This window comes from Pantherophis guttatus, chromosome 15 (genome assembly GCF_059756535.1).
Source record: "Pantherophis guttatus breed Tessera chromosome 15, ASM5975653v1, whole genome shotgun sequence".
In the NCBI taxonomy this organism is placed as follows: domain Eukaryota; kingdom Metazoa; phylum Chordata; class Lepidosauria; order Squamata; family Colubridae; genus Pantherophis; species Pantherophis guttatus.
The window spans coordinates 10,756,806-10,777,226 of NC_142077.1; the positions used below are offsets into that span (position 1 = coordinate 10,756,806).

Here is a 20,421-nt window from a genome sequence, read left to right on the forward strand (position 1 = left end):
CCCTTCCCCCCATCCCGTCCCGTGTGTGGCCGACTCACGCATTTCTGTACAATGATGGCGGCATCGTTTTCGTAGTCCTCTTCTTTGGAGCTCGTGGAGCCCGTGCGGACTTGCTGGGTGGTGCCCACGTGTAGGATGGCCATGCAGGTGGCCACGCTGACCCCTGGGGGAAGAGGAAGGATCCTGGGGTCAGCCAGAGCAACGGGGACCAACTTCAAGGCCTTGAGTCTCATCCTGTGATGGGGGACAATGAGCAAGACGCCTCCCCCCACCTCATTTCAACCTTCCGTCCTTCCGAAGTGGGTAAAATGAGGACCCAGATTGTTGGGGGCAATATGCTGACTCTGTAAACCGCTTAGAGGGGGCTGTAAATCACTGTGAAGCAGTATATAAGTCTAAGTGTCCTTCCTTCCTTCCTTCCCTTCCTCCCACCCTCCGTACTCCTTCCCTCCCTATTGCCTCCCTTCCTATTTCTTTCTCCCTCCCATTCTCCCTTCCTTCCTTCCCTCCCTTCCTATTCCTTCCTCCTTCCCTTTCTCCTTCTCCTTCCTTCCTTCCTTCCTTCTTTCCTTCCTTCCTTCTAGAATGCAGTATTGCAGGCTAATTCTGCCAATTGCCAGCAGTTCAATCCTGACCGGCTCAAGGTTGACTCGGCCTTCTATCCTTCCAAGGTGGGTAAAATGAGGACCCAGATTGTTTGGGGGCAAGAAGCTGACTCTGTAAACCGCTTAGAGAGGGCTGCAAAGCACTGGGAAGTGTTATATAACTCTAAGTGTCCTTCCTTCCTATCTTTCCTTCCTTTCCATCCATCCATCTCTCCTTCCCTCACTCTCATCCATCCCATCCTTCCTTCCCATGCATCCATCCATCCAACCCATCTCTCCTTTCTTCCCTCCTTCCTATCTTTCCTTCCTTTCCATCCATCCATCCTTCCCTCGTTCCCATCCACCCCATCTTTCCTTCCTTCCTTCCTTCCCATCCATCCATCCATCCAACCCGTCCCTTCCTTCCTCCCTTCCTGTTAGAATGTAGTATTGCAGGCTAATTCTGCCAATTGCCGGCAGTTCAATCCTGACCGGATCAAGGTTGACTCAGCCTTCCATCCTTCTGAGGTCAGACCCAGATTGTTTGGGGGCGATAGGCTGACTTTGTAAACCGCTTAGAGAGAGCTGCAAAGCACTGTGAAGCAGTATATAAGTCTAAGTGCTATTGCTATTAAAAGCAAACTGACTTTCGGAGTTTTTACTGTAAACCCAGGTGGCACTTCACGCAGATTAAAACCTCTTTAATCCCGAAGATCTCACAATGGAAAACTGAGCACAGGAGAAACGGAGGGAGAAGAGGAGCCGATAGGAAGAAACATCATTCTCTTCCCTTTACTGGAACAAACGAAGTTCCTTCTCTTCCTTCAAGTGTAGGAACCCACAACAACACAGCCACAACCCAGGGATTTCGGCTTGGCTCCCGCGTCGCCCTGACTCACCTGCATAGAGGCAGCTGAGGGCCAGAACGGTCACGTCCTGCAGGCGGGAGGGTGTCAGAGGTTCCAGGACAGGGAGGGAGAGCGTGTCCAGGGCCATGGTGACGTCAATCACCAAGGAATGGAACCTGTGCAGGTGGAGGGAAACGGAAGGTTGGGGTAAAAGTGGCAAGGGAGGGAATCAAGAGATCGAGTTCTGCTGTCAACAGCGTATAAAGAAAACCTCTATAAAATGTTTTATAGATGGCATTATTCACCTGCGAGGTTAGCGAATATGTATAACAATAAATCTGTTAAACATTGGAAATGCAACCCAATACCAGGCTCATATTATCATATGTGGTGGAAGTGTCCCAAAGCAAAATAAAAAAACTGGAAGAAAATTCGCATGTGGCTGGAAATTATGACGAAACAACACATAGATTCTTGTTGGGCATGCTTCAAGGAAACTATAATAAGGGTAACACATATTTAATTTTACGCATCCTAACAACAGCCAGGATTGTAGAGGCACAATACCAGAAAAATCCAGAAACCCCCTACAGATGACATTATAATCAAGAAAAATTCTGCAATGTGCAGAAATGGATAGGTTAACCCGAAAAATCAAAGGAAAAGAAGACTCGGAATATTTTATAACATGGGAACTATTCTATAAATGGTTAACTGACAGATACGGAGGTTAGAGGAGATTTATGTGAAATATGGACTATATGAGAAAGAAAAACTGATGAGTAAATATCTTGGTTATATAACCGATACCGTGTTTCCCCCAAAATAAGACCCTGTCTTATATTTTTTTGAACCCCGAAATAAGCACTTGGCCTAATTTTCAAGGTGGTCTTATTATTTTGGGGTACGTGGAGCAAGACGGGGCTCCTCTTGCTGTCTTACCTGATTTCCAGCTCTGCGTTTAAATATTTTCGGGGAGGGCTTATTTTTGGGGGGAAGGCTTATTTTAGCGCATGCGCTCAAAAGCCCAATTGGGCTTATTATCAGGGGAGGTCTTATTTTCGAGGAAACAGGGTACTATAATAGAAGATAGCATTCTTTTCAATAACAATTGATATTATCGCATATATGATTACAATGATTATGATGATGTTTATATGTTAACACCTTGGACCTTTTAACACCTAAAAAACATACTGTTCAAAATAGAAATGGAATATGTGATATAAAACAATAAAAAATATTTAACAAACAAACAAAAAAAAGAGATCGAGTTCTGCTCAGAACCTACGGGAGGGGGGGGGGAAGGAAACCAGGTTATAAAAAGCCAGAGTTGGAAGAGGACAGGCGCTTACCCGTTGCGGACTGCTGTGGCGTCGGCAACAGTAGCTGGCATGATGAAGAAGGAATTGGCCGACACGGCATCCTGGAAGCGGTTAATATAGCGCAGGAAGTACGGGAGATTCAAGCAGACCCGCAGCAGCTTTTCAGAACCGCCTGCAATGGAAAGGGAAGCAGGGTGAAGGAAGCAAATGATGAGGACTAGCCTCTTAAGAGTCTTGTTTCCGGCAGGAGCCTGCCAAATGGCCCCGGGGAGCAGAGAGGCAAGAAATTACAAGTAGCCCTCAACTTAACGACTGCAGCTGAGCCCAAAGTTTACGTGGCAAAAGTGAGGAAATTCATTAAGCGAGTTTCACCCCATTTTACGACTTTTCTCGCCACATTTGTTAAGCGAATTGCTGCAGTCCTTAAATTAGCAACCCGGTTGTTAAATGAATCTGGCTTCCCCATAGAATCTAATACAGATTAACAGAGTTGGAAGGGACCTTGTAGGTCATCTAGTCCTACCCCTCGCCCAAGCAGGAGACCCTACACCATTTCTGACAGATGACGGTCCAGTCTTTTCTTGAAAGCTTCCAGTGATGAAGCTCCCACAACTTCTGAAGGCAACTTTATCTCTTTATTTCCAGGCTGAATCTCTCCTTGTTCAGTTTCCATCCATTATTCCTTGTCCGGCCTTTGGGTGCTTTGGAAAACAGCTTCACCCCCTCCTCTCTGTGGCAGCCCCTCAAATATTGGAAGGCTGCTATCCTGTCTCCCCTGGTCCTTCTCTTCACTAGACCAGCCATGCCCAGTTCCTGCAACTGTTCTTCATATGTTTTAGCCTCCGGTCCCCTCATCATCCTGGTTGCTCTTCTCTGCACTTTTTCTAGAGTCTCAACATCTTTTTTATAGTGTGGTGACCAAAACTGGATGCAGGATTCTAGGTGTGGTCTTACTAAGGCTTTATAGGGTGGTATTAGTACCTCTCTTGATCTTGATTGTATCCCTCGGTTAATGCAATTTAGGATTGCGTTGGCTTTTTTTTGCTGCTGGCTGATATTTAGCTGGTTGTCCACTAAGTCTCCAAGATCCCTCTCACAGTTACTGCTATTAAGCCTGGTTTCACCCAGTCTATATGGGTACTTTTGGGTTTTTCTTGCCTAAGTGTAGGACTTTGGTGACCAAAACTGGATGCAGTATTCTATTTGCTTGTCTGAAGGTCGCAAAAGGGCGATCATATGATCCCGGTGCACTGCAACCGTCGTTAAGTGTGACTCAGTTTCCAAGCAGCTGAGTCTTGATCACATGGCCATGGGGGATGCCGCAACGGTGTGAGAAATGGTCCTAAGTCGCTTTCCCCCCCCCCAGTGCTGTCGTTAACTTTGGAGGGTCACTAAATGAACCGTTGTTAAGTCGGGGACTTCCACCACCTCAAAGGAATTGTAGTTCTTAACTCGCGTTGCGGACGGCTGGGCCCGAGAACAGAGTCATGGCAAGGAAGCAGCCCCAACCCCCCTCGTTCTCCAGATGCCGCCTTTGGAAACGGGGAAGCTCTGTTAAGACAAGCAAGACAAAACGCTCCTCCCCCCCCACTTTCCTTACCGAGTTCTTGCAAGCTGGCCACATTCTGGGCAACAAATATACTCTTGGTTTTGGCTGTGGAGGATTGGTCTGTGACCGCCTGCTCTTCGCCTTCGCCTTCCCCCTAGAAGCAGAGCCAAGCGTTATTTTGTTGTGGCCTGTCGGCTGACGGCCCCTCCAGCAGCCAAATCAGAGGAGGAGGAGGAGGAGGAGGAGGAGGAGGAGGAGGAGGAGGAGGAGGAGGAGGAGGAGGAGGCGTGGGAGTCAGGGTCAGCATCAGGGCAACCTGACTGTTGTGACCCCGACTCCCGAGCCTGTCCTGACAGAGGAAGAGGACTCAGAAGGTGATGGGGAGGAACTGACAATGCCTCAGGTTCCATCCGAAGGCCAGGAGGAACAGCCTGGGATGGGCCAGGAGGAAGGCATATCGAAGCACCCAATTGATAGGGAGCGAGGATGATGAATCCTGGCTTGATCCCAGGCAGCGTCGGAGGGAGAAGCGTGCGCAGCAACGGAAGAGGCGTGGGAGGGCCAGAGATTGAGCTGAGTCACGGAGCCACGCCCCACCAGGAATAAAAGTGGGTGGGATTGCTCTTCAGGCTTTGTGACGGACAAAGTTAAAAACCTGAGAGTCACATCGCGTTACCTGAAATCTGGCTTGTGCATATTTGGACTGGACCTTGGCCAATTCTGGCTTCGTGGATTATTTTTTGCTACTGAACCGGACTGAGGAGAAACTCTCTCTTGCTGACTGTGAGTGAAAACTGACTTGGCAGGCATTTCGCAGTTTACTGTCAAAACTCTTATCTGCAAGGGTTTGTAGTCTGATTGCTTAATAAAATCTTGGCAAGTGTGCCTGGCTGTGTGTTTGCCTGTGTGGGGAAGGGGGACAGAACACTGAGAGCTCTGAGGGAGAAGAGGGAATGGAGCTGGCAGAGAGAGAGAGAGAGTGAGAGAGAGAGAGAGTGAGAGAGAGAGAGAGAGAGAGAGGCAGAGAGAGAGGCAGAGCCTGGGCTGTCCATCAGCCCTCAGATGGAGAGTCAACAGCCCCCAGGTCTGGAGGTGGCTGATGAGGAAGAGGAGGAACAGCTGGGTCCAGTGCCCGATGTGCGGATGTGCAGAAGGCAGAGGAGAGGAGAGCAGTGGAAATCTATGGGCCGGTCCTCGGGATGGAAGAGCCATTGGTGCTAGCGAAGCCCCACCCTAGCTCTGGGGATAAAAGGCAGGGGCCAGAGATGAATAGGTGTGGCAGACAACTATTCATCTCCCTAGCGGACAGACTTGCTAGCCTGCTGTGAAAGACAGAGAGATTTTTGCCAGAGCTGCTGGCACTCCTAATAAATGAATCATTGATTTAACTACAGAGGGTTTGTCGTGTTTGGGGAGCCGGGTCAGAACAGTTACCATCTCCCGCCATCAGAAGTTCACAGGCTCCCCGAGAACTCCAGACAGAGCCTTGGGGCCCTCCGGTCGCCCCTCATTAAGGAGGATGGGCAGCCATTTTCCCAAAGGGAATCCGAGCCTTCTCGGGAAACCTTCTTCCTTCCGCAACCCACCTGAGCCTGCAGCGTCGTCATTGGTGCCAGGGCCATTTTGGGATTGAAGACCGAGGTCAGCTGATTGAGGAAGTTCATCTGAACCTCCTTCTGGCGCAGTTCAGGCCTGACGGGAGAAGCCAGCTGTTTCTGATCCTCCACTGGAAAAAGAGGAACGGGTTAGGGTTAGGGTTAGCAGGCCCTTATCGGCACCCCCCTGGGGCAGATGATGTCACGGGGAGGGAGCCTTTACCGTCTGAGAGGGTCTTCACTGTCTGAGGCAGCTTGGCCGACTTCATCATCGCTGTGAAAGTGATGATCTCTGTCCGATCCAGGCGGCTGCAACCGGTGCACAACCCCTTGATCAGCAGGATCAGGTGTTTCTACGGCAGCATTTCAGGAAAGGTGAGCGGCGCAAGATTCAGGGCAACTTTCCCAAACCTGAGCAGACCCCCAGCTGGGCAGGCACCAATTCCCAGAGTCCCCACCTCCACCCCCATCCAGCATGGCCTCTGCTGTTAATTCCGAGGCACGAGATCCTTACGTCTTGCAAAGCAAGACCCGGGCTTCCCTGGGTCAGCTTCAACCAAGGGCCTCCCGTGATTCGGAGAAACTCCCCAACATGGCAGAAGGGGGGAGGAACTCTCCCTCTCTCCTCACCTGTGAGACAGCGCAAGCCTCGTCTGGGTTTTCAAGTCGCAACAGGGAGAATTCAATCAGTACTTTGCAGGCAGCTGCTACAGACTGCAGCTGGTTCCGAGGTACTGAAAAAGGCAACGTGGTTACGTCAGTCCAACCAAGTTTGGGGGGATGGGAGGGGGAGGAAGGAGCGTTTAAGCAATGCCACGTCCTTGCCTTACTGCGTGTGCTGATCTAGGAATCCCCATCCCTTGAAATGTAGCCTGCCCGCCAACCCTTTAATTTCTGGTGGAGACACTGTAGCCATTCAGAGGCTTTTGGGCCTTCAGAGGTTCCATTCGGTGGGATCAGAGGCAATGGAACCAAAAGTTACCCCAACCTACAGATATATTTGTCTGAAGTAGTGTAGGGTTTCCTGCCTAAGCAGGGGGTTGGACTAGAAGACCTCCAAGGTCCCTTCCAACTATTCTATTCTATTCTATTCTATTCTATTCTATTCTATTCGATTCGATTCGATTCGATTCGATTCTATTCGATTCGATTCGATTCGATTCGATTCTACTCTACTCTACTCTACTCTACTCTACTCTACTCTACTCTACTCTACTCTACTCTACTCTACTCTACTCTACACATGAGCTGCAGTGGTTAGAGTGCAGTACTGCAGGCTACTTCTGCTGACTGCCGGCAATTTGGCAGTTCAAATCTCACCAGGCTCAAGCTTGACTGAGCCTTCCATCCTTCCGAGGTGGGTAAAATGTGCTATTGCTGAGCACATTGTAAGCCGCCCTGAGTCTCCGGAGAAGGGCGGCATATAAATCAAAAAAAAAAAAAAGAGGACCCAAATTGTTGGGGGCAATATGCTGACTCTGTAAACCGCTTAGAGAAGGCTGTAAAAGCACTGTAAAGCGGTATATAAGTCTAAGGGCTATTATTGCTATTGGTATCTGAAAAACCATTTTCTGCTTCCTCCTTTCTGGGTGTTCATAAATGCCCCTCCCTCCTGCTATGTCCCTTCTAACCCTTCTGCTAACCACCTCCTAAGACGGTTTTGGAAACCGCTCCTCACAGAATTCCATGGGGGGGAAATAATAATTAAAAACTAGGCAGACAACGACAGTCCGCGCTCACTCACCCACTCCACACACCGTGGTGATGTAGTGCGTTGCAAGGGCAACAAAGGATGAGTAGAAAGGCTCGTATTGCTTGTCGTGGTGCAGAATTTCCGACTCGCTGCGGCGGAGGAAAGAAGCAGGAGAAACACAAGACTCAGAAACCGGGCGCCCTTAAAGTAAACGTTGTGAAGCTCTTGAGCATCGAAGGTGGAAGGAAGGTGGAATTTTGGTCTCTGGGTGGGTTTTGCTACTGATATATAGCAACTTAAGCTTCCCTACTGGCGCTTAAAACCACAGGTCAGATCATCAGCCAGCAGGGACTTGAAAGGAATCTCTGTGACTGCTGGAAAGCTTATCCTAGTTCTAAGTCTGAACCTCTTAAGTTGGCGTCCTTTTCTGAATTGGGACATTTTGCTATAGAAACCACTTGCTTTATGTGAGGAAGCTGCCATGGTGTTCTGCCCCAGCTATGGACCCCAAAGAACACAGCACATACAAAGTCATTACAAAACTTAAATTTACTAAAATAACTCAGTCTTTTTCCAAACAAAGGCTTTTAATAAACTTTCTTAACAGCCTACAAGAAACCAAAGATAAAATAATCACAATCTTACTATGGTTGGCAAAAAGCCCAGAAGCAATTTGCAGAGAATCCAGACGCGAAGGAGAGTGAACTAAAGTTGTTCCCTACAAATTGCCTCAGTCGGTGTTCCTCCTTAAATAGGCTAAGGGAGTGGCCAATTAGCCCCAAGCCTTACTCTTGAGGAGACCTCCTCCTGAGGAGCCACTCCTGCCTTTTGGCAGCTCTGCGCGCCTGTGCATCGAGAAGAGGCTCCTCCTCTTCTTCCTCTTCACCCATGGAAGCTTCTGGAGGTTCTGAAGGCCCTGGCTGAATCCCCGCCTCTGGCACCACATCTTCTCCAGCCTCCTCATTGTCTGACTCGAGTGTCAGCTGCACAGGCTGCTGGCGCAGCACCACACCAGCCTCCTCGCTGTCGGAATCAGCTACTAACTGCACAGGCCGCTGACGGGCCACAACATATGGGCTGTCAGACCACTGGCTCATCAAATACATTTCTTGTTCCACCAAGAAGCAGATGGTAAGCACAGAGAGATCTATCTGTCAGTATCAGATACTGCTGAGGAATTCCAGTGGCCTCCCCTGTTTATCTGACTGACCAGGTACTCAGGCTACTCAGCTACTCAGGAACAAAGCGCTGGGCTCAGACCTAAAGTTTGATTCAGCATCAGCAATGTTTAAATGTTAGGAGGGACTGCACCATGACAGAATTATGAACTCGGAGCAAGCCAACAAAAACAACAGACACAACTTTTGAAATCCGAGTTATAAATCCTCCCCACAGATTCCACGGACACAGTGAAGTGACTGCGGCAGGCATCATTTGGCTTGCAAGATTTGGAGGCCCTGAAATGATTCCACACAACTTAAGACAAGGATCACAAAATCCCTGAGAGGGTTTATTTTGCAAATAAACGGTTAAGAATTGTATCCCAGAAAGGAAGAGCAAACAGGAACACAGCACCTTCAATACTTGCGGTTGCATGCTAATTTTTTTTTTTTTTTGCTTTTCCAAACCTTGATTACTAGACTCATGTGATTTATTCTGCATGCACTGAAAAACAAACCTGACAATCCCACCCAGGAAGGCAAAGAGACAGAGTATGTGCAACTTTGCAGAGCCTTGCAAAGCAGGCTGTTGCATAACAGAAACTTTGGATAAACACTCTAATGTGACAAGAGATGAAGAGAGCATTTGGTGAAAAATTTACATTCGGATTCCCCAACAGCGTGAATCCAGATAGCATTTTTAAATATTGTTTTGGGGAATTACCTTGTTTTTTAAATAACTCCAACTCTGAACAGCAGTCAGTTGCTCTAAGAAATTCTTAACCCCAGCAGCACAAACATCTAGCTTAAGATATACCATCAATAAAAGCAACGTACAGCCCAAAATCAACTAGTGATATGTTGCTTCAAAGAAGACAAACAGCTGCTATCTAAAACAGAAACTGTGCAAAAATATATGCTAAAGAGCTCCAGCCCACCGCTAGAATATAAGATTAGATATTCAAACCCTTCTAAAGTCTCAGGTACCCAAAGAACATCAGGATGGGATATGGAGTACTACTGAAATTAGGAGTGCTTAGGTTCAAGCGATGCATTCCCAGACCATAAAAGAAAAAGAGGGGGCTGCAGCCCCCCCAAAAAAACGTGCAAACGAAAACACAGGGCCAAAGAAGTGAAGCACAACAAATCCCCAATGGATTGAGTGTGGAAGCAATTTCATCAGTGAGAAGAAATGGACGCCACTTTCTCCAAGCCTTTTCTAAACTGGGACGGGATAGGAAAGGATCCTGCAGGGCCAGGCCTCCAACTGATCTGACTAAACATTTCAAACAGCTTAAAAAAACATTTCTTTTTGCCCTTTTGGACGTGTCTTTAAAGCCAAATGTCTTTATATCAAAGAGATCCTGAAAGACCAGCCTGGCTATTTTAAATCCACCCAGAGAAATGACAACCAAAGGCAAATGGCAATATGAAGAGCCAACCCATCACAGATATTCACAACCTGAAACTTTTGCGCACCTCAGCCCCCTCAACACCACCCTTTAAGGAGCTCCTTCTAAATCCAGGGCAGCAGGGGCTTTTCAACCACCATGTAACCACTACAACTCCCATCGCCCACATCCTTTGGGCACTTTTCCCCAAGAAGCTTCCCCTCCCAGATGGACCAACTACACCCCCCATTATCTCCAAAGGGCGGGTTCTCTCCTTCAGTCCCCCTCATCCCAACTTTTCCCAGCTGGGTGAGAACTATAACTCCCACCACCCACATCCTTTGGGTACTTTCCCTAGAGGCTTCCCCTCCCAGATAGACCAACTACACCCCCCCCCCATTATCTCCAAAGGGCGGGTTCTCTCCTTCAATCCCCCTCATCCCAGCTTTTCCCAGCTGGGCAAGAACTATAACTCTCATCGCCCACATCCTTTGGTCACTTTTCCCCCAGAGAGGCTTCCCCTCTCAGGTGGACCAACTACACCTCCATTATCTCCAAAGGGTGGGTTCACTCCTTCAATCCCGCTCAGCCTGGCTGCTCCCAGCTGGGCAAGAACTATAACTCCCATTGCCCACATCCTTTGGGTACTTTCCCCACAGGCTTCCCCTCTCAGGTGGACCAACTACACCTCCCATTATCTGTAAAGGGCGGGTTCTCTCCTTCAATCCCCCTCATCGCAGCTGGGCGAGAACTATAACTCCCATTGCCCACATCCTTTGGGTACTTTCCCCAGAGGCTTCCCCTCCCAGGTGGACCAACTACACCTCCCATTATCTCCAAAGGGCGGGTTCTCTCCCCCTCAGCCCGGCTGCTCCCCAGCTGGGTGAGAACTATAACTCCCATCGCCCACATCCTTGGGGCACTTTCCCCCCAGAGAGGCTTCCCCTCCCAGGTGGACCAACCACCCTTCCCATCATCCCCAGAGGGGGGCAGGTTCTCCCCTAGGGCCAGGCTGCTCCCAGCTGGGTAAGGACTATAACTCCCATCACCCAGCAGAGGGAGAGTTTGTGAGGGGAGGAGGTGGCCTCATTTTGCCCCGCCCACTAGGAGCTGTCAAACCGAGAGGGAGACCTGAGGGGGAGGTTTTGGGGGGTCGGCAGTGCAAAATAGGGGGGGGTCTTCCTCCTCGAGGACGCCCCTCCTCCCACTTCCAACCCGGCGGGCGGGGGAGGGGAGGGTTGAAGCCCCGCCCCCTCCTCCTCCTCCTCCCTCCCACCTCTCAATGACGGAGGCCAGTAGCTGCGGCAGCTCGCGCATCTCGAAGGCCGAGTAGGAGGCCGACAGCAGCGGCCGCACCGCCACCTCCCAGCCGGGATCCCGCTCCGAAGACCCGGGCCCGCCGCCGACGCCCCCCGACGCCGCCATCTTGCCGCCGCCTCTCCTCAGTTCTGCTTCCAGTAGCGTTAGAGTTGCTGAGGCGAAGATACCAGAGGCCGGGGGAGAACTTCCGGGTCGCGCGGGAAATGACGTCGACCGGCCGCTGCTTCCGGTTGAAGCTCCGCCCCACCCCAAACGACACCGGTCTGTTCCCTGAAAGGGGGGAAAAAATAAAAAACCTGCCCTAACGAATAAATTGGACGGTTTTGTCTTTATTATCAACCGACATCCAGGCTCTCAACGTCCAAAGGAATAATTGGCGGCTTTCAAAGGGGACCGCAGGTTCGCCTCACAGAAGCGCGCCAGAGAGACTTCCGGGACGGACGGCTAGAACGCCCCACCGGCTATTTCCGACCGCTCTTCCACCCCCGCATGGAAAGGAAGCCAAAGGAACGCAGGGGGCGCAGTATCGGTTTCCTTTCCCGGCTAGGCGCGGAAGGGCGCTTGCGCAAAAAGGTGACTCAGCGACTTTCTCTGGCACCTGCGCATGCGCCCTCGCTCTAGGGTTTCTATGGGCAAAAGACGGGTTTTAAAAAGGGGATTTTTTAAAAAGTTTGATCATCTTGGATGTATTTTGAAATCATCCAACACAAGAGTTTGTTTATTTATTTATTTTTTTTATATATATATATATAAATAGAGAGAATATGCATATATATATATATATATATATATATATATATAAATCTTTTTTCTTTTTTCATAGGCTTGAAACCTGGCTAGAAAGAATATGCATATATATATATATATATGTAGGTAAAACCTGGCTAGAAAGAATATGCATATATATATATATATATATATATATATTTGTTTTCTGAGGTTTTCGCGGGTGTTTGTATGTAGGTCTTTGGTTATTCGGGTTTTCTCCCGCGTAAAATTGGAGGTTTCTTGGCGACGTTTCGACGAAGTCTCATTCGTCATCTTCAGGCTGGTGTTCTCGGCTTCGTGCTTCCACTTCGTGCTGCGATCTCACATTGCTCCTGGAAGCACGAAGCCGAGAACACCAGCCTGAAGATGACGAATGAGACTTCGTCGAAACGTCCCCAAGAAACCTCCAATTTTACGCGGGAGAAAACCCGAATAACCAAAGACCTACATATATATATAATATATATATATATTAAAAAGCCATATATATTTGTATATATATCTATGTATATAACACATTAATGGCTTAAAATTCAAATAAATCTCTGGCTCAAAGAGCTTGCAATCTAAAATCTTCTGTTATTTTATATATTCTTATATTTTTACATTTAATAAAGTTGATGAAAATAATGGTGCTTCATAGGTAAGGGGTTGCAAGCCTGCATTTCCAGGGAAACCTGCCAGTTAAACACACTTCCAGGGAGCCAAAGAAGCAAATTCACTCTTATTTCTTTTATTTCTGCTCTGCCTTGATCTGGATACAGGGGGAATTGGGTCTGACTTCACATTTTCCCCCGACAGAAAACACAAATTTCTACCCTGCAAACTCCAGATTTAGACTCTGCCCACCACCACCTCCTCAGAATAAATTTAAATAAACCGACCGAAGACTATTAGCAAACCACTCACTTGCTGTAAGGAGAAAAAAGAAAAAAAAACCCCACACATTCAGGAAAAATGTTTCATTTACAAAGTCAAACTTGCTTTTTTTCATGAGCTTCAAGTACTCCCATAACCCAAATCTGGGCTGACTCAAAAAATTCAATATAAATTAGGAAACTATAAGACAAAGGAGGGGGGGGGAAAGAGCCAATTAAGAAAGAGAAATTTAAAAATTCAATGCAGGGAAATGACAGATTGTCTCTCTTTGAAATTCCTTGCCAGGGACACTAAAGATTGAACAGGCTCACTTTTGCCCGGTTTATATCTTATTTTTTTCAGATTCATCTTCTGCATTTTCCAAGCTGATGTTTCACACATTTCTCTCAAAATGCTGGGTTTCCCCCCCCACCCCAGCCATTTTCTTCTGCTGAAAATCCGAGGGAAAGAGAGGACACAAGCTATGCAGAGAAATCTGGCTGAATTCCTTAAATCGGCTAAAATTTCAAGGGGGAAGAAACAGGATGACAATGTTTTTATCACGGCTTCAGGAGTCGAAAACGGTCGTTGTAAGAAAGTTCCACAGCAAAGCAGTTTTGCAGCGCAGGCAAATTGAAGGACGAGGGGGGAAAAAACACCATTTTCAAAGCAGCTTAATTTCACAGAACCTTCCCGTTTCTCAAGAATTTCTCATTTTCCGCAGTGAATTGGAGACGGGTTTGGGCAACAGGCAGCGCGGTTCCACAGTTCGTTCGTTCTTCAAGGGGGAAAGGGGCAAGACACCCCTTCCCCTTTCAAATGAGGCTGCAACCCACCGGGATTCCCTCGCGGAGGGCTCGGCCGTCCACCCTCAAGGGCGGGTCTGCGTGAATCTCTCCCGTTACCGCCAGGCACGGTTCAGCAGCTTCACCTGAGCCAGCCTCTTCGTGATCATGGTGGCAAAGACCAACCCGAACAGCACGCTGCTGATCAAGACGTAATCGTAATCGTCTTTGAGCACGTCAAACTGTTTGGAGGGGTAGACTCTGGTCTGGTAGATGTCTAACCCATAAGCTACCACCTGAAGGAGAGAAGAATAAATAAACCTCTTACAATACTAGACAACACAGGATCAACAGTAGAGTCCTTCAACTTTCTAGATTCTATCATATCTCAAGACTTAAAAATGGGACACCTAACATCAAAAACGTCATCAAAAAAAGCTCAACGAAGAATGTTCATTCTGCGCCAGCTCAGAAAGCTCAAACTGCCCAAAGAGCTGCTGATCCAGTTTATGATTCAGGAATGATTGAGTCTGTCATCTGCACCTCCATAACTGTCTGGTTTGGCTCTGCAACCCAACAAGATAGACAGAGACTTCAGAGGATCATTAGAACTGCAGGAAAAACAATGGCTACCAACCTGCCTTCCATTGAGGACCTGTATACTGCACAAGTCAAAAAGAGGGCTGGGAAAATATCTACAGACCCCTCGCATCCTGGACATTTTTTCTTCGGCCGAAAAAATGCTTTTAAAAGTTAAAAAAAAAAAGCCTCTGATGATCGCTCAGCTGGGATCGTCAGAGGCTGAAGAGGTTGTAGAAAAAATGTTTTTAAAAGGCTCTGACGATCCCAGCTGAGTTGCCTGATCGTCAGAGGCTTTTTTTTCTTTTAAAAGCAAAAAAAAATGCTTTTAAAAGAAAACAAAAGCCTCTGACGATCAGGCAACTCAGCTGGGATCGTCAGAGCCTTTTAAAAACATTTTTTTTAACCTCCTCTTCGGCTGAAGAGGTTGTAGAAAAAATGGTTTTAAAAGTAAAAAATAAAAGTTGGCCACGCCCACCCAGTCACATTACCCCCACCCCCACAGAACACATTTTACATTTCACCACTGGTCTATGGCATTTCTCAACCTTGGGAACTTTAAAGAGGACTGGACTTTGACTCCCAGAATTCCCCAGGCAGCAAGCTTGGCTGGAGAATTCTGGGAGTTGAAGTCCCACCCCTCTCGAAGCTGAAGGAACATTGGCCTAAGAAAAAAGAGCTCACCAGACAAGTGGACTCCAGGCCCGATGGAGCTGTGTAAATGCCCCTCATTCGAGAGATGGTTTGATTGTAGTTGATGAACCTCTCGGCGTGGATTTGCACATCCGGGGAATAAGGGATCAGGTTTTCTTCCCTGAAATGAGCAGGAAAACATCTCGGTCCCACATCTCAGTCCTAGCTTATTCTCTTTTTTTTTTCCTTTCTTTTTTTTGGTATTTCGCCACTGCTCTTTGCAATTTGTAATAATTCTTATGCAACTTTACATCAGGGGTGGGGCCGCTGGGGGTTCGGGAGAACCTCTAGCTAAGATTCTGTGCAGTTCGGAGAACCCGCCAAATCCCACTCCTGGCTGGCCCCGCTCCACCCCGCCCCACTCCTCCCAGGAGTTCCCACGTGGCCCGTTTTGGATGCAGGTATGTGGAGGGGGTGCGCGGAGGCTCGGGGAGGGCGAAAAATCTACCAGAAGTTTGGGAAGACCGGAACTCCAGAGGGCCTCCGGTGCCTGGGGAGGACGTTTTTGCCGAGAAAAACCTCCAGAGCCCGGGGAGGGCAAAAACGCTCCACCCACCCACCCACCATGGCGCAGGAGGCTTACTAGGCCACGCCCACCATGGTCACACCCACCCAGCAACAGGGCAGAGAACCCCTTGCTAAAATTTTTGAACCCCCCCCCCGAGCATTACAAAATCTTGGCCACAGAGGTCTGACTAAGGAAGGTCAATTCAGGGCAGGGAAAACCCCTCTCCCCAGGGCTAGGCAGTGGATGGATCTTCCCCCCTCCCCAAATTCCTCACCTCGTTTGCTCTGTGGGGACTTCCGGCCGCCGTGGATCCATCAAAGCCTTGGGGAGGGACAAAATGGCTCCCGAGGGAAGACCAACTGTGCCCAAGAGAAAAATGGAGATGCTTTGAAATTGTGGGAGGGGAGGGTGGAAGAGAGAAGCTGTTATTGTTGCAATAGATTTGTCAGGGAGGATAATGTAGGTTTTTTTGTGTGTCTTTCTTTTAATTCGTAATTTTTAAAAAATGTTCTTGTCTACTTTTGTTTCGCCTCCGGTTTTGTTTTTTTCCCCTGCCCCAATTTTGTATTTTTAAGCTTTGACATAAAATGTAACAAACTGAGGAAAAATGAGAGAATCATGGAAGGGACCTTGGAGGTCTTCTAGTCCAACCCTCCTCTGGTCAAACAGGAAATCCTATCCCATTTCAGACGAATAGTTCTGCAATCAGGAGAAAGTCCTGTGCTGCTTCTCCTGACAAGGAGAAGGCAGAGGCACGAATTCGCCAAGGGAGAGCGAGTGGCAGTTCGGAAAAGTTGCCAGCTTAGCCCAGGGTGCCCGGTCCAAATTTGGCATCACAAGGGACACAGGAAGCTCTAGAGGGCTCGATCTGCTCTGGGGCGGAGCCACCGGCTCTTCTGACCTAGACTTCCCCAAACCACGAAGAAGACTCCTTGTCCCGACAAAAAAACCCTTTTTATTAAGTGACACTGAATTCCTCTCATTCACATCCAGCAAAGTCTTTCAAGGGAGAATTGACAGTCACAGACCTTACCTGGCTTGGAGAGCTGCCAGGCCGATATCTTCAAAACTTGGCAAGGATTCTCGGAGAGTCACGAACCAATTAAGCAAACTAATTATGTCTCCTGCAAACTCCCCTCCCCTTTCGCTCCTCTTTTATTCCCTCTGGGAGGGGCCCTTCATCGTCCACCTGTGGCTTTACTCCTGAGTCGACCCTTGTTCTTTAGCTGTTCCCTTTGTCTGGCAACTTTGCGCATGTGCACCCTGGGAACAGGCTCCAGCTGTTCGTCTGCCTCACTGATGTCTGACTCCAAAGGCAGCTGATAACTGGCATGCGGCCCTGGCCTCCTCTCTGCCTCCGACGCAGAGCCCTCATCGGAGCCTTCCCCAGACTCCAGGACTGGCCCACGCTCCTCCCCAACCTCCTCACTGTCCGAATCCTCTGAAGGATCCTCAGTGTGAACCTGTGAATGTAAGGCACACCGCCTGGCCTCCCTCTCCCGGCCCCCTTCCTTAACTCAGCAGATGGCGACTCGTGACGCCCCGCTCGGTGATGGTGGCTTCCATAGCGCTGATGGCGGAGGGGAAGATGTAGGACTGTTGCAGCACCTGGGGCCAGTAGGGCCGGTCCAGGGAGCTGAAGGCCGTGGCGTTGTATTGCGTGGTGCCCTCGTACAGCTCCAGCACTGTGAACTCGTTCCGACGGGCCTTGGCGTTCCAATATAGGTACTGCAGGAGAGAAGGAGGGTCTCTAACAATAAAGCCACATTTCTCAAGTCCCTGGGGTCTCTCCCTCTCTCTCATGACTTGGCCCTACAAGGTACTGAAGCTTTGGGGGAGGGGCAAACTCTTACCACCACCCAGTTCTCTGAATGGACAATGTGCACCGGCCCCTCGGCCTTCTTCTGCACCGAGGAGTGGATGATCCGGCCGGTGACGCCGTCGATCAAATAGATCCCGATGAACGAGCGCTCCGGGTGGGTGTCCGTGCTCTCGGTCACTACAGCCAGCAGGTTGGGGTTCAGCGACTGCGAGGGAGAGGGGGGAATACAAAGCCCATTAGGCTTCCTTAGGCAAAAGGCTCAGAGCCATTGCACAAAGTGGGGAAGGGAAGAAGAAGGAGAGCGATAGAAGGAGAAGAAGGAAAGGAGAAGGGGAAGAGGAGAAGAGGAGCAAAACAGGAAGGAGAAGGAAAGAAGGAATAGAGATGGAGATAGGAGAGGGGAAGAGGGGAAGAGGAAGGTAGTGTGGCCTGCCAGTGGCCAGCAGAGCTGGCAGCAGACTCAGAAAGTGAGGAGGTTGGTGAGGAACATGGGCCAGTCCTGGGGGCTGGGGAGGGTTCTGATGAGGGCTCTGCGTTAGGGGCAGAGAGGGGGCCAAGGCCCTCCGACAGTTATCAGCTGCCTTCGGAGTCAGACATCAGTGGGGCAGAGGAACAGCTGGAGCCTGTTCCTAGTGTGCGCATGTACAGAGCTGACAGGAGAAGGGAACAGCTAAGGAACAAGGGCCAACTCGGAAGTAAAGGCACAGGTGAATGGACGGTGAATGGCCCCTCCCAGAGGGAATAAAGAGGAGCGAAGGGGAGGGGAGTTTGCAGGAGACAATTAGTTCAATTCATTAGGGTAAAGATCTGTTCCTGACTTCTTGCCAAGTAATTGCTGGTGCAGGTATCGGCCTGGCCACTCTCCAAGCCTGATAAAGGTCTATAGTTGTGAAATCTCATGAAAGACTGTTTGCCGGGACTTTGATGGAGAGGAAATCCCTTTAATCTAAATAAAAGAGGTTTTATCCGGATGAGGAGTCAGCTTCATGATCTTGGGAGGCCTCGGTCAGAACAGAAGGAGAAAAGAAGGGGCAGGAGAAGAAGAGGAGGAGAGGAGAAGGAGGAGAGAAGGAGATAGGAGAGGAGAAGAGAAGAGGAAGGAGAAAAGAAGAGGAGGAAAAGAGGAGAAGGAGAGGAGAAGGAGGAGAGAGGAAGAAGAGGAGGAAAAGGGGAAGGAGAAGAAGAGGAGGAGAGAAGGAAATAGGAAAGGAGAAGAGGAAGGAGAAAAGAAGGGGAGGAGAAGAGGAGAAGGAGAAGAGGAAGGAGAAAAGGGGAGGAGAAGGAGCAGGAGAAGAAGAGGAGAGGAGAAGAGGTAGAGAAGAGGAAAAGGGGAGGGAGAAGAAGAGGAGAGGAGAAGGAGGAGAGAAGGAGATAGGAGAGGAGAAGAGGAGAAGGAGAAGAGGAAGGAGAAAAGAAGGGAAGGAGAAGGGGCAGGAGAAGAAGAGAAGGAGAGGAGAAGAGGTGGAGAAGAGGAAAAGGGGAAGGAGAAGAAGAGGAGGAGAGGAGAAGGAGGAGAGAAGGAGATAGGAGAGGAGAAGAGGAAAGAAAAGAAGGGGAGGAGAAGAGGAGAAGAGGAAAAGGAGAAGAGGAAGGAGAAAAGGGGAGGAGAAGGGGCAGGAGAAGAAGAGAAGGAGAGGAGAAGAGGTAGAGGAAAAAGGGAAGGAGAAGAAGAGGAGGAGAGGAGAAGGAAGAGAGAAGGAGATAGGAGAAGAGAAGAGGAAGGAGAAAAGAAGGGGAGGAGGAGAGGAGGAGAGGAAGGAGAAAAGGGGAGGCGAAGGGGCAGGAGAAGAGAAGGAGAGGAGAAGAGGTGGAGAAGAGGAAAAGGGGAAGGAGAAGAAGAGGAGGAGAGGAGAAGGAGAGAAGGAGATAGGAGAGGAGAAGAGGAAGGAGAAGAAGAGGAGGAGAAGGGAGCTTGCTTTCTCCCTCTCACCTTGTACAGGACACTCCGGTCACCCATCACTCGGCCTTGAGAGTGGACGTGTTCGTTGGCCCGCTTCCCTTTCACCGTCACGATGCGCTGCAGATCAGGAGGGATAGTGACATCCCAAGTCTCTTCGGTTGCCAGATCCTGGGGGGTGGGGGTGGGGAATAGCCAGTGGGTCAAAGGCTGATTCATGACTTGAAACTCTCCCCTCTAACTCCCCTCCCAAGTGCTCGAGCACTGTCTGGACCCAGAGAGGCTGGCAGTGACCTCCCCCAATTTAGCCTCTGCCTTAGTGGAAGCTGTTAATTCCGTTCTCCTCCACCGACGTATGCCAAAACGTAACTTTATAACGTAACGTCTTGAATTCCTCACACCTTGCAAAATCGACTACGTATTTCCATTATACATGCACTATAGTATGATGTGCTCCATCTTTACGGCCATGTATTCTATGCCATACCCTGGCTAGAGACAGATAAATAGGTGTGTGTGTGTGTGAGTGAGTGAGTGTGTGTGAGAGAGAGAGAGAGAGAGAGATTGGATGGATGAATGGATGGATGGATGGATAGGACAGATGGATAGATAATTAGATGTGTGTGTGACAGAGATGATATGAGACAGATAAATTAATTGTGTGTGTGTGTGTGTGTGAGAGAGAGAGAGAGAGATAGGGTAGATGGATAGGTGATGGATAGATTAAATAGATGTGTGTGGGAGAGATGAAAGATAGATAGAAAGAAGATAGAGATGGATGGATGGATAGATGATATAGATAGATAGATAGATAGATAGATAGATAGATAGATAGATAGATAGATAGAGATGGATGGATGGATGGATAGATGAGATAGATAGATAGATAGATAGATAGATAGATAGATAGATAGATAGATATGGATGGATGGATGGATGGATGGATGGATGGATGGATGGATGGATGGATGGATAGATGATATAGATAGATGATAGATAGATAGATAGATAGATAGATAGATAGATAGATAGATAGATAGATACAA

General features: G+C 48.8%; 2 protein-coding genes across 8 annotated transcripts in view; both read right to left on the minus strand.

Moving 5' to 3' along the window:
- Positions 1–11,968, minus strand: part of UBR4 (ubiquitin protein ligase E3 component n-recognin 4) — a 133,337-nt gene extending 121,369 nt beyond the window's left edge. For all 7 annotated transcript variants that reach the window (XM_087879111.1, XM_087879110.1, XM_087879109.1 and 4 more), the window contains exons 1-9: positions 11,422–11,968; positions 7,646–7,743; positions 6,532–6,635; positions 6,125–6,254; positions 5,893–6,032; positions 4,358–4,460; positions 2,788–2,929; positions 1,484–1,608; positions 39–163 (exon numbers count right to left, since the gene is read on the minus strand). In XM_087879111.1, coding sequence (XP_087735237.1) covers positions 39–163; positions 1,484–1,608; positions 2,788–2,929; positions 4,358–4,460; positions 5,893–6,032; positions 6,125–6,254; positions 6,532–6,635; positions 7,646–7,743; positions 11,422–11,570 — 1,116 coding nt within the window. In that variant the 5' untranslated portion in view covers positions 11,571–11,968. The remainder of the gene's footprint in view (positions 1–38; positions 164–1,483; positions 1,609–2,787; positions 2,930–4,357; positions 4,461–5,892; positions 6,033–6,124; positions 6,255–6,531; positions 6,636–7,645; positions 7,744–11,421) is intronic.
- A 977-nt stretch (positions 11,969–12,945) lies between these two features.
- Positions 12,946–20,421, minus strand: part of EMC1 (ER membrane protein complex subunit 1) — a 28,376-nt gene continuing 20,900 nt past the window's right edge. Inside the window, exons 17-22 of the mRNA XM_087879112.1 lie at positions 19,409–19,546; positions 17,510–17,683; positions 17,174–17,384; positions 15,931–16,015; positions 15,140–15,269; positions 12,946–14,172 (exon numbers count right to left, since the gene is read on the minus strand). Coding sequence (XP_087735238.1) covers positions 13,993–14,172; positions 15,140–15,269; positions 15,931–16,015; positions 17,174–17,384; positions 17,510–17,683; positions 19,409–19,546 — 918 coding nt within the window. The 3' untranslated portion in view covers positions 12,946–13,992. The remainder of the gene's footprint in view (positions 14,173–15,139; positions 15,270–15,930; positions 16,016–17,173; positions 17,385–17,509; positions 17,684–19,408; positions 19,547–20,421) is intronic.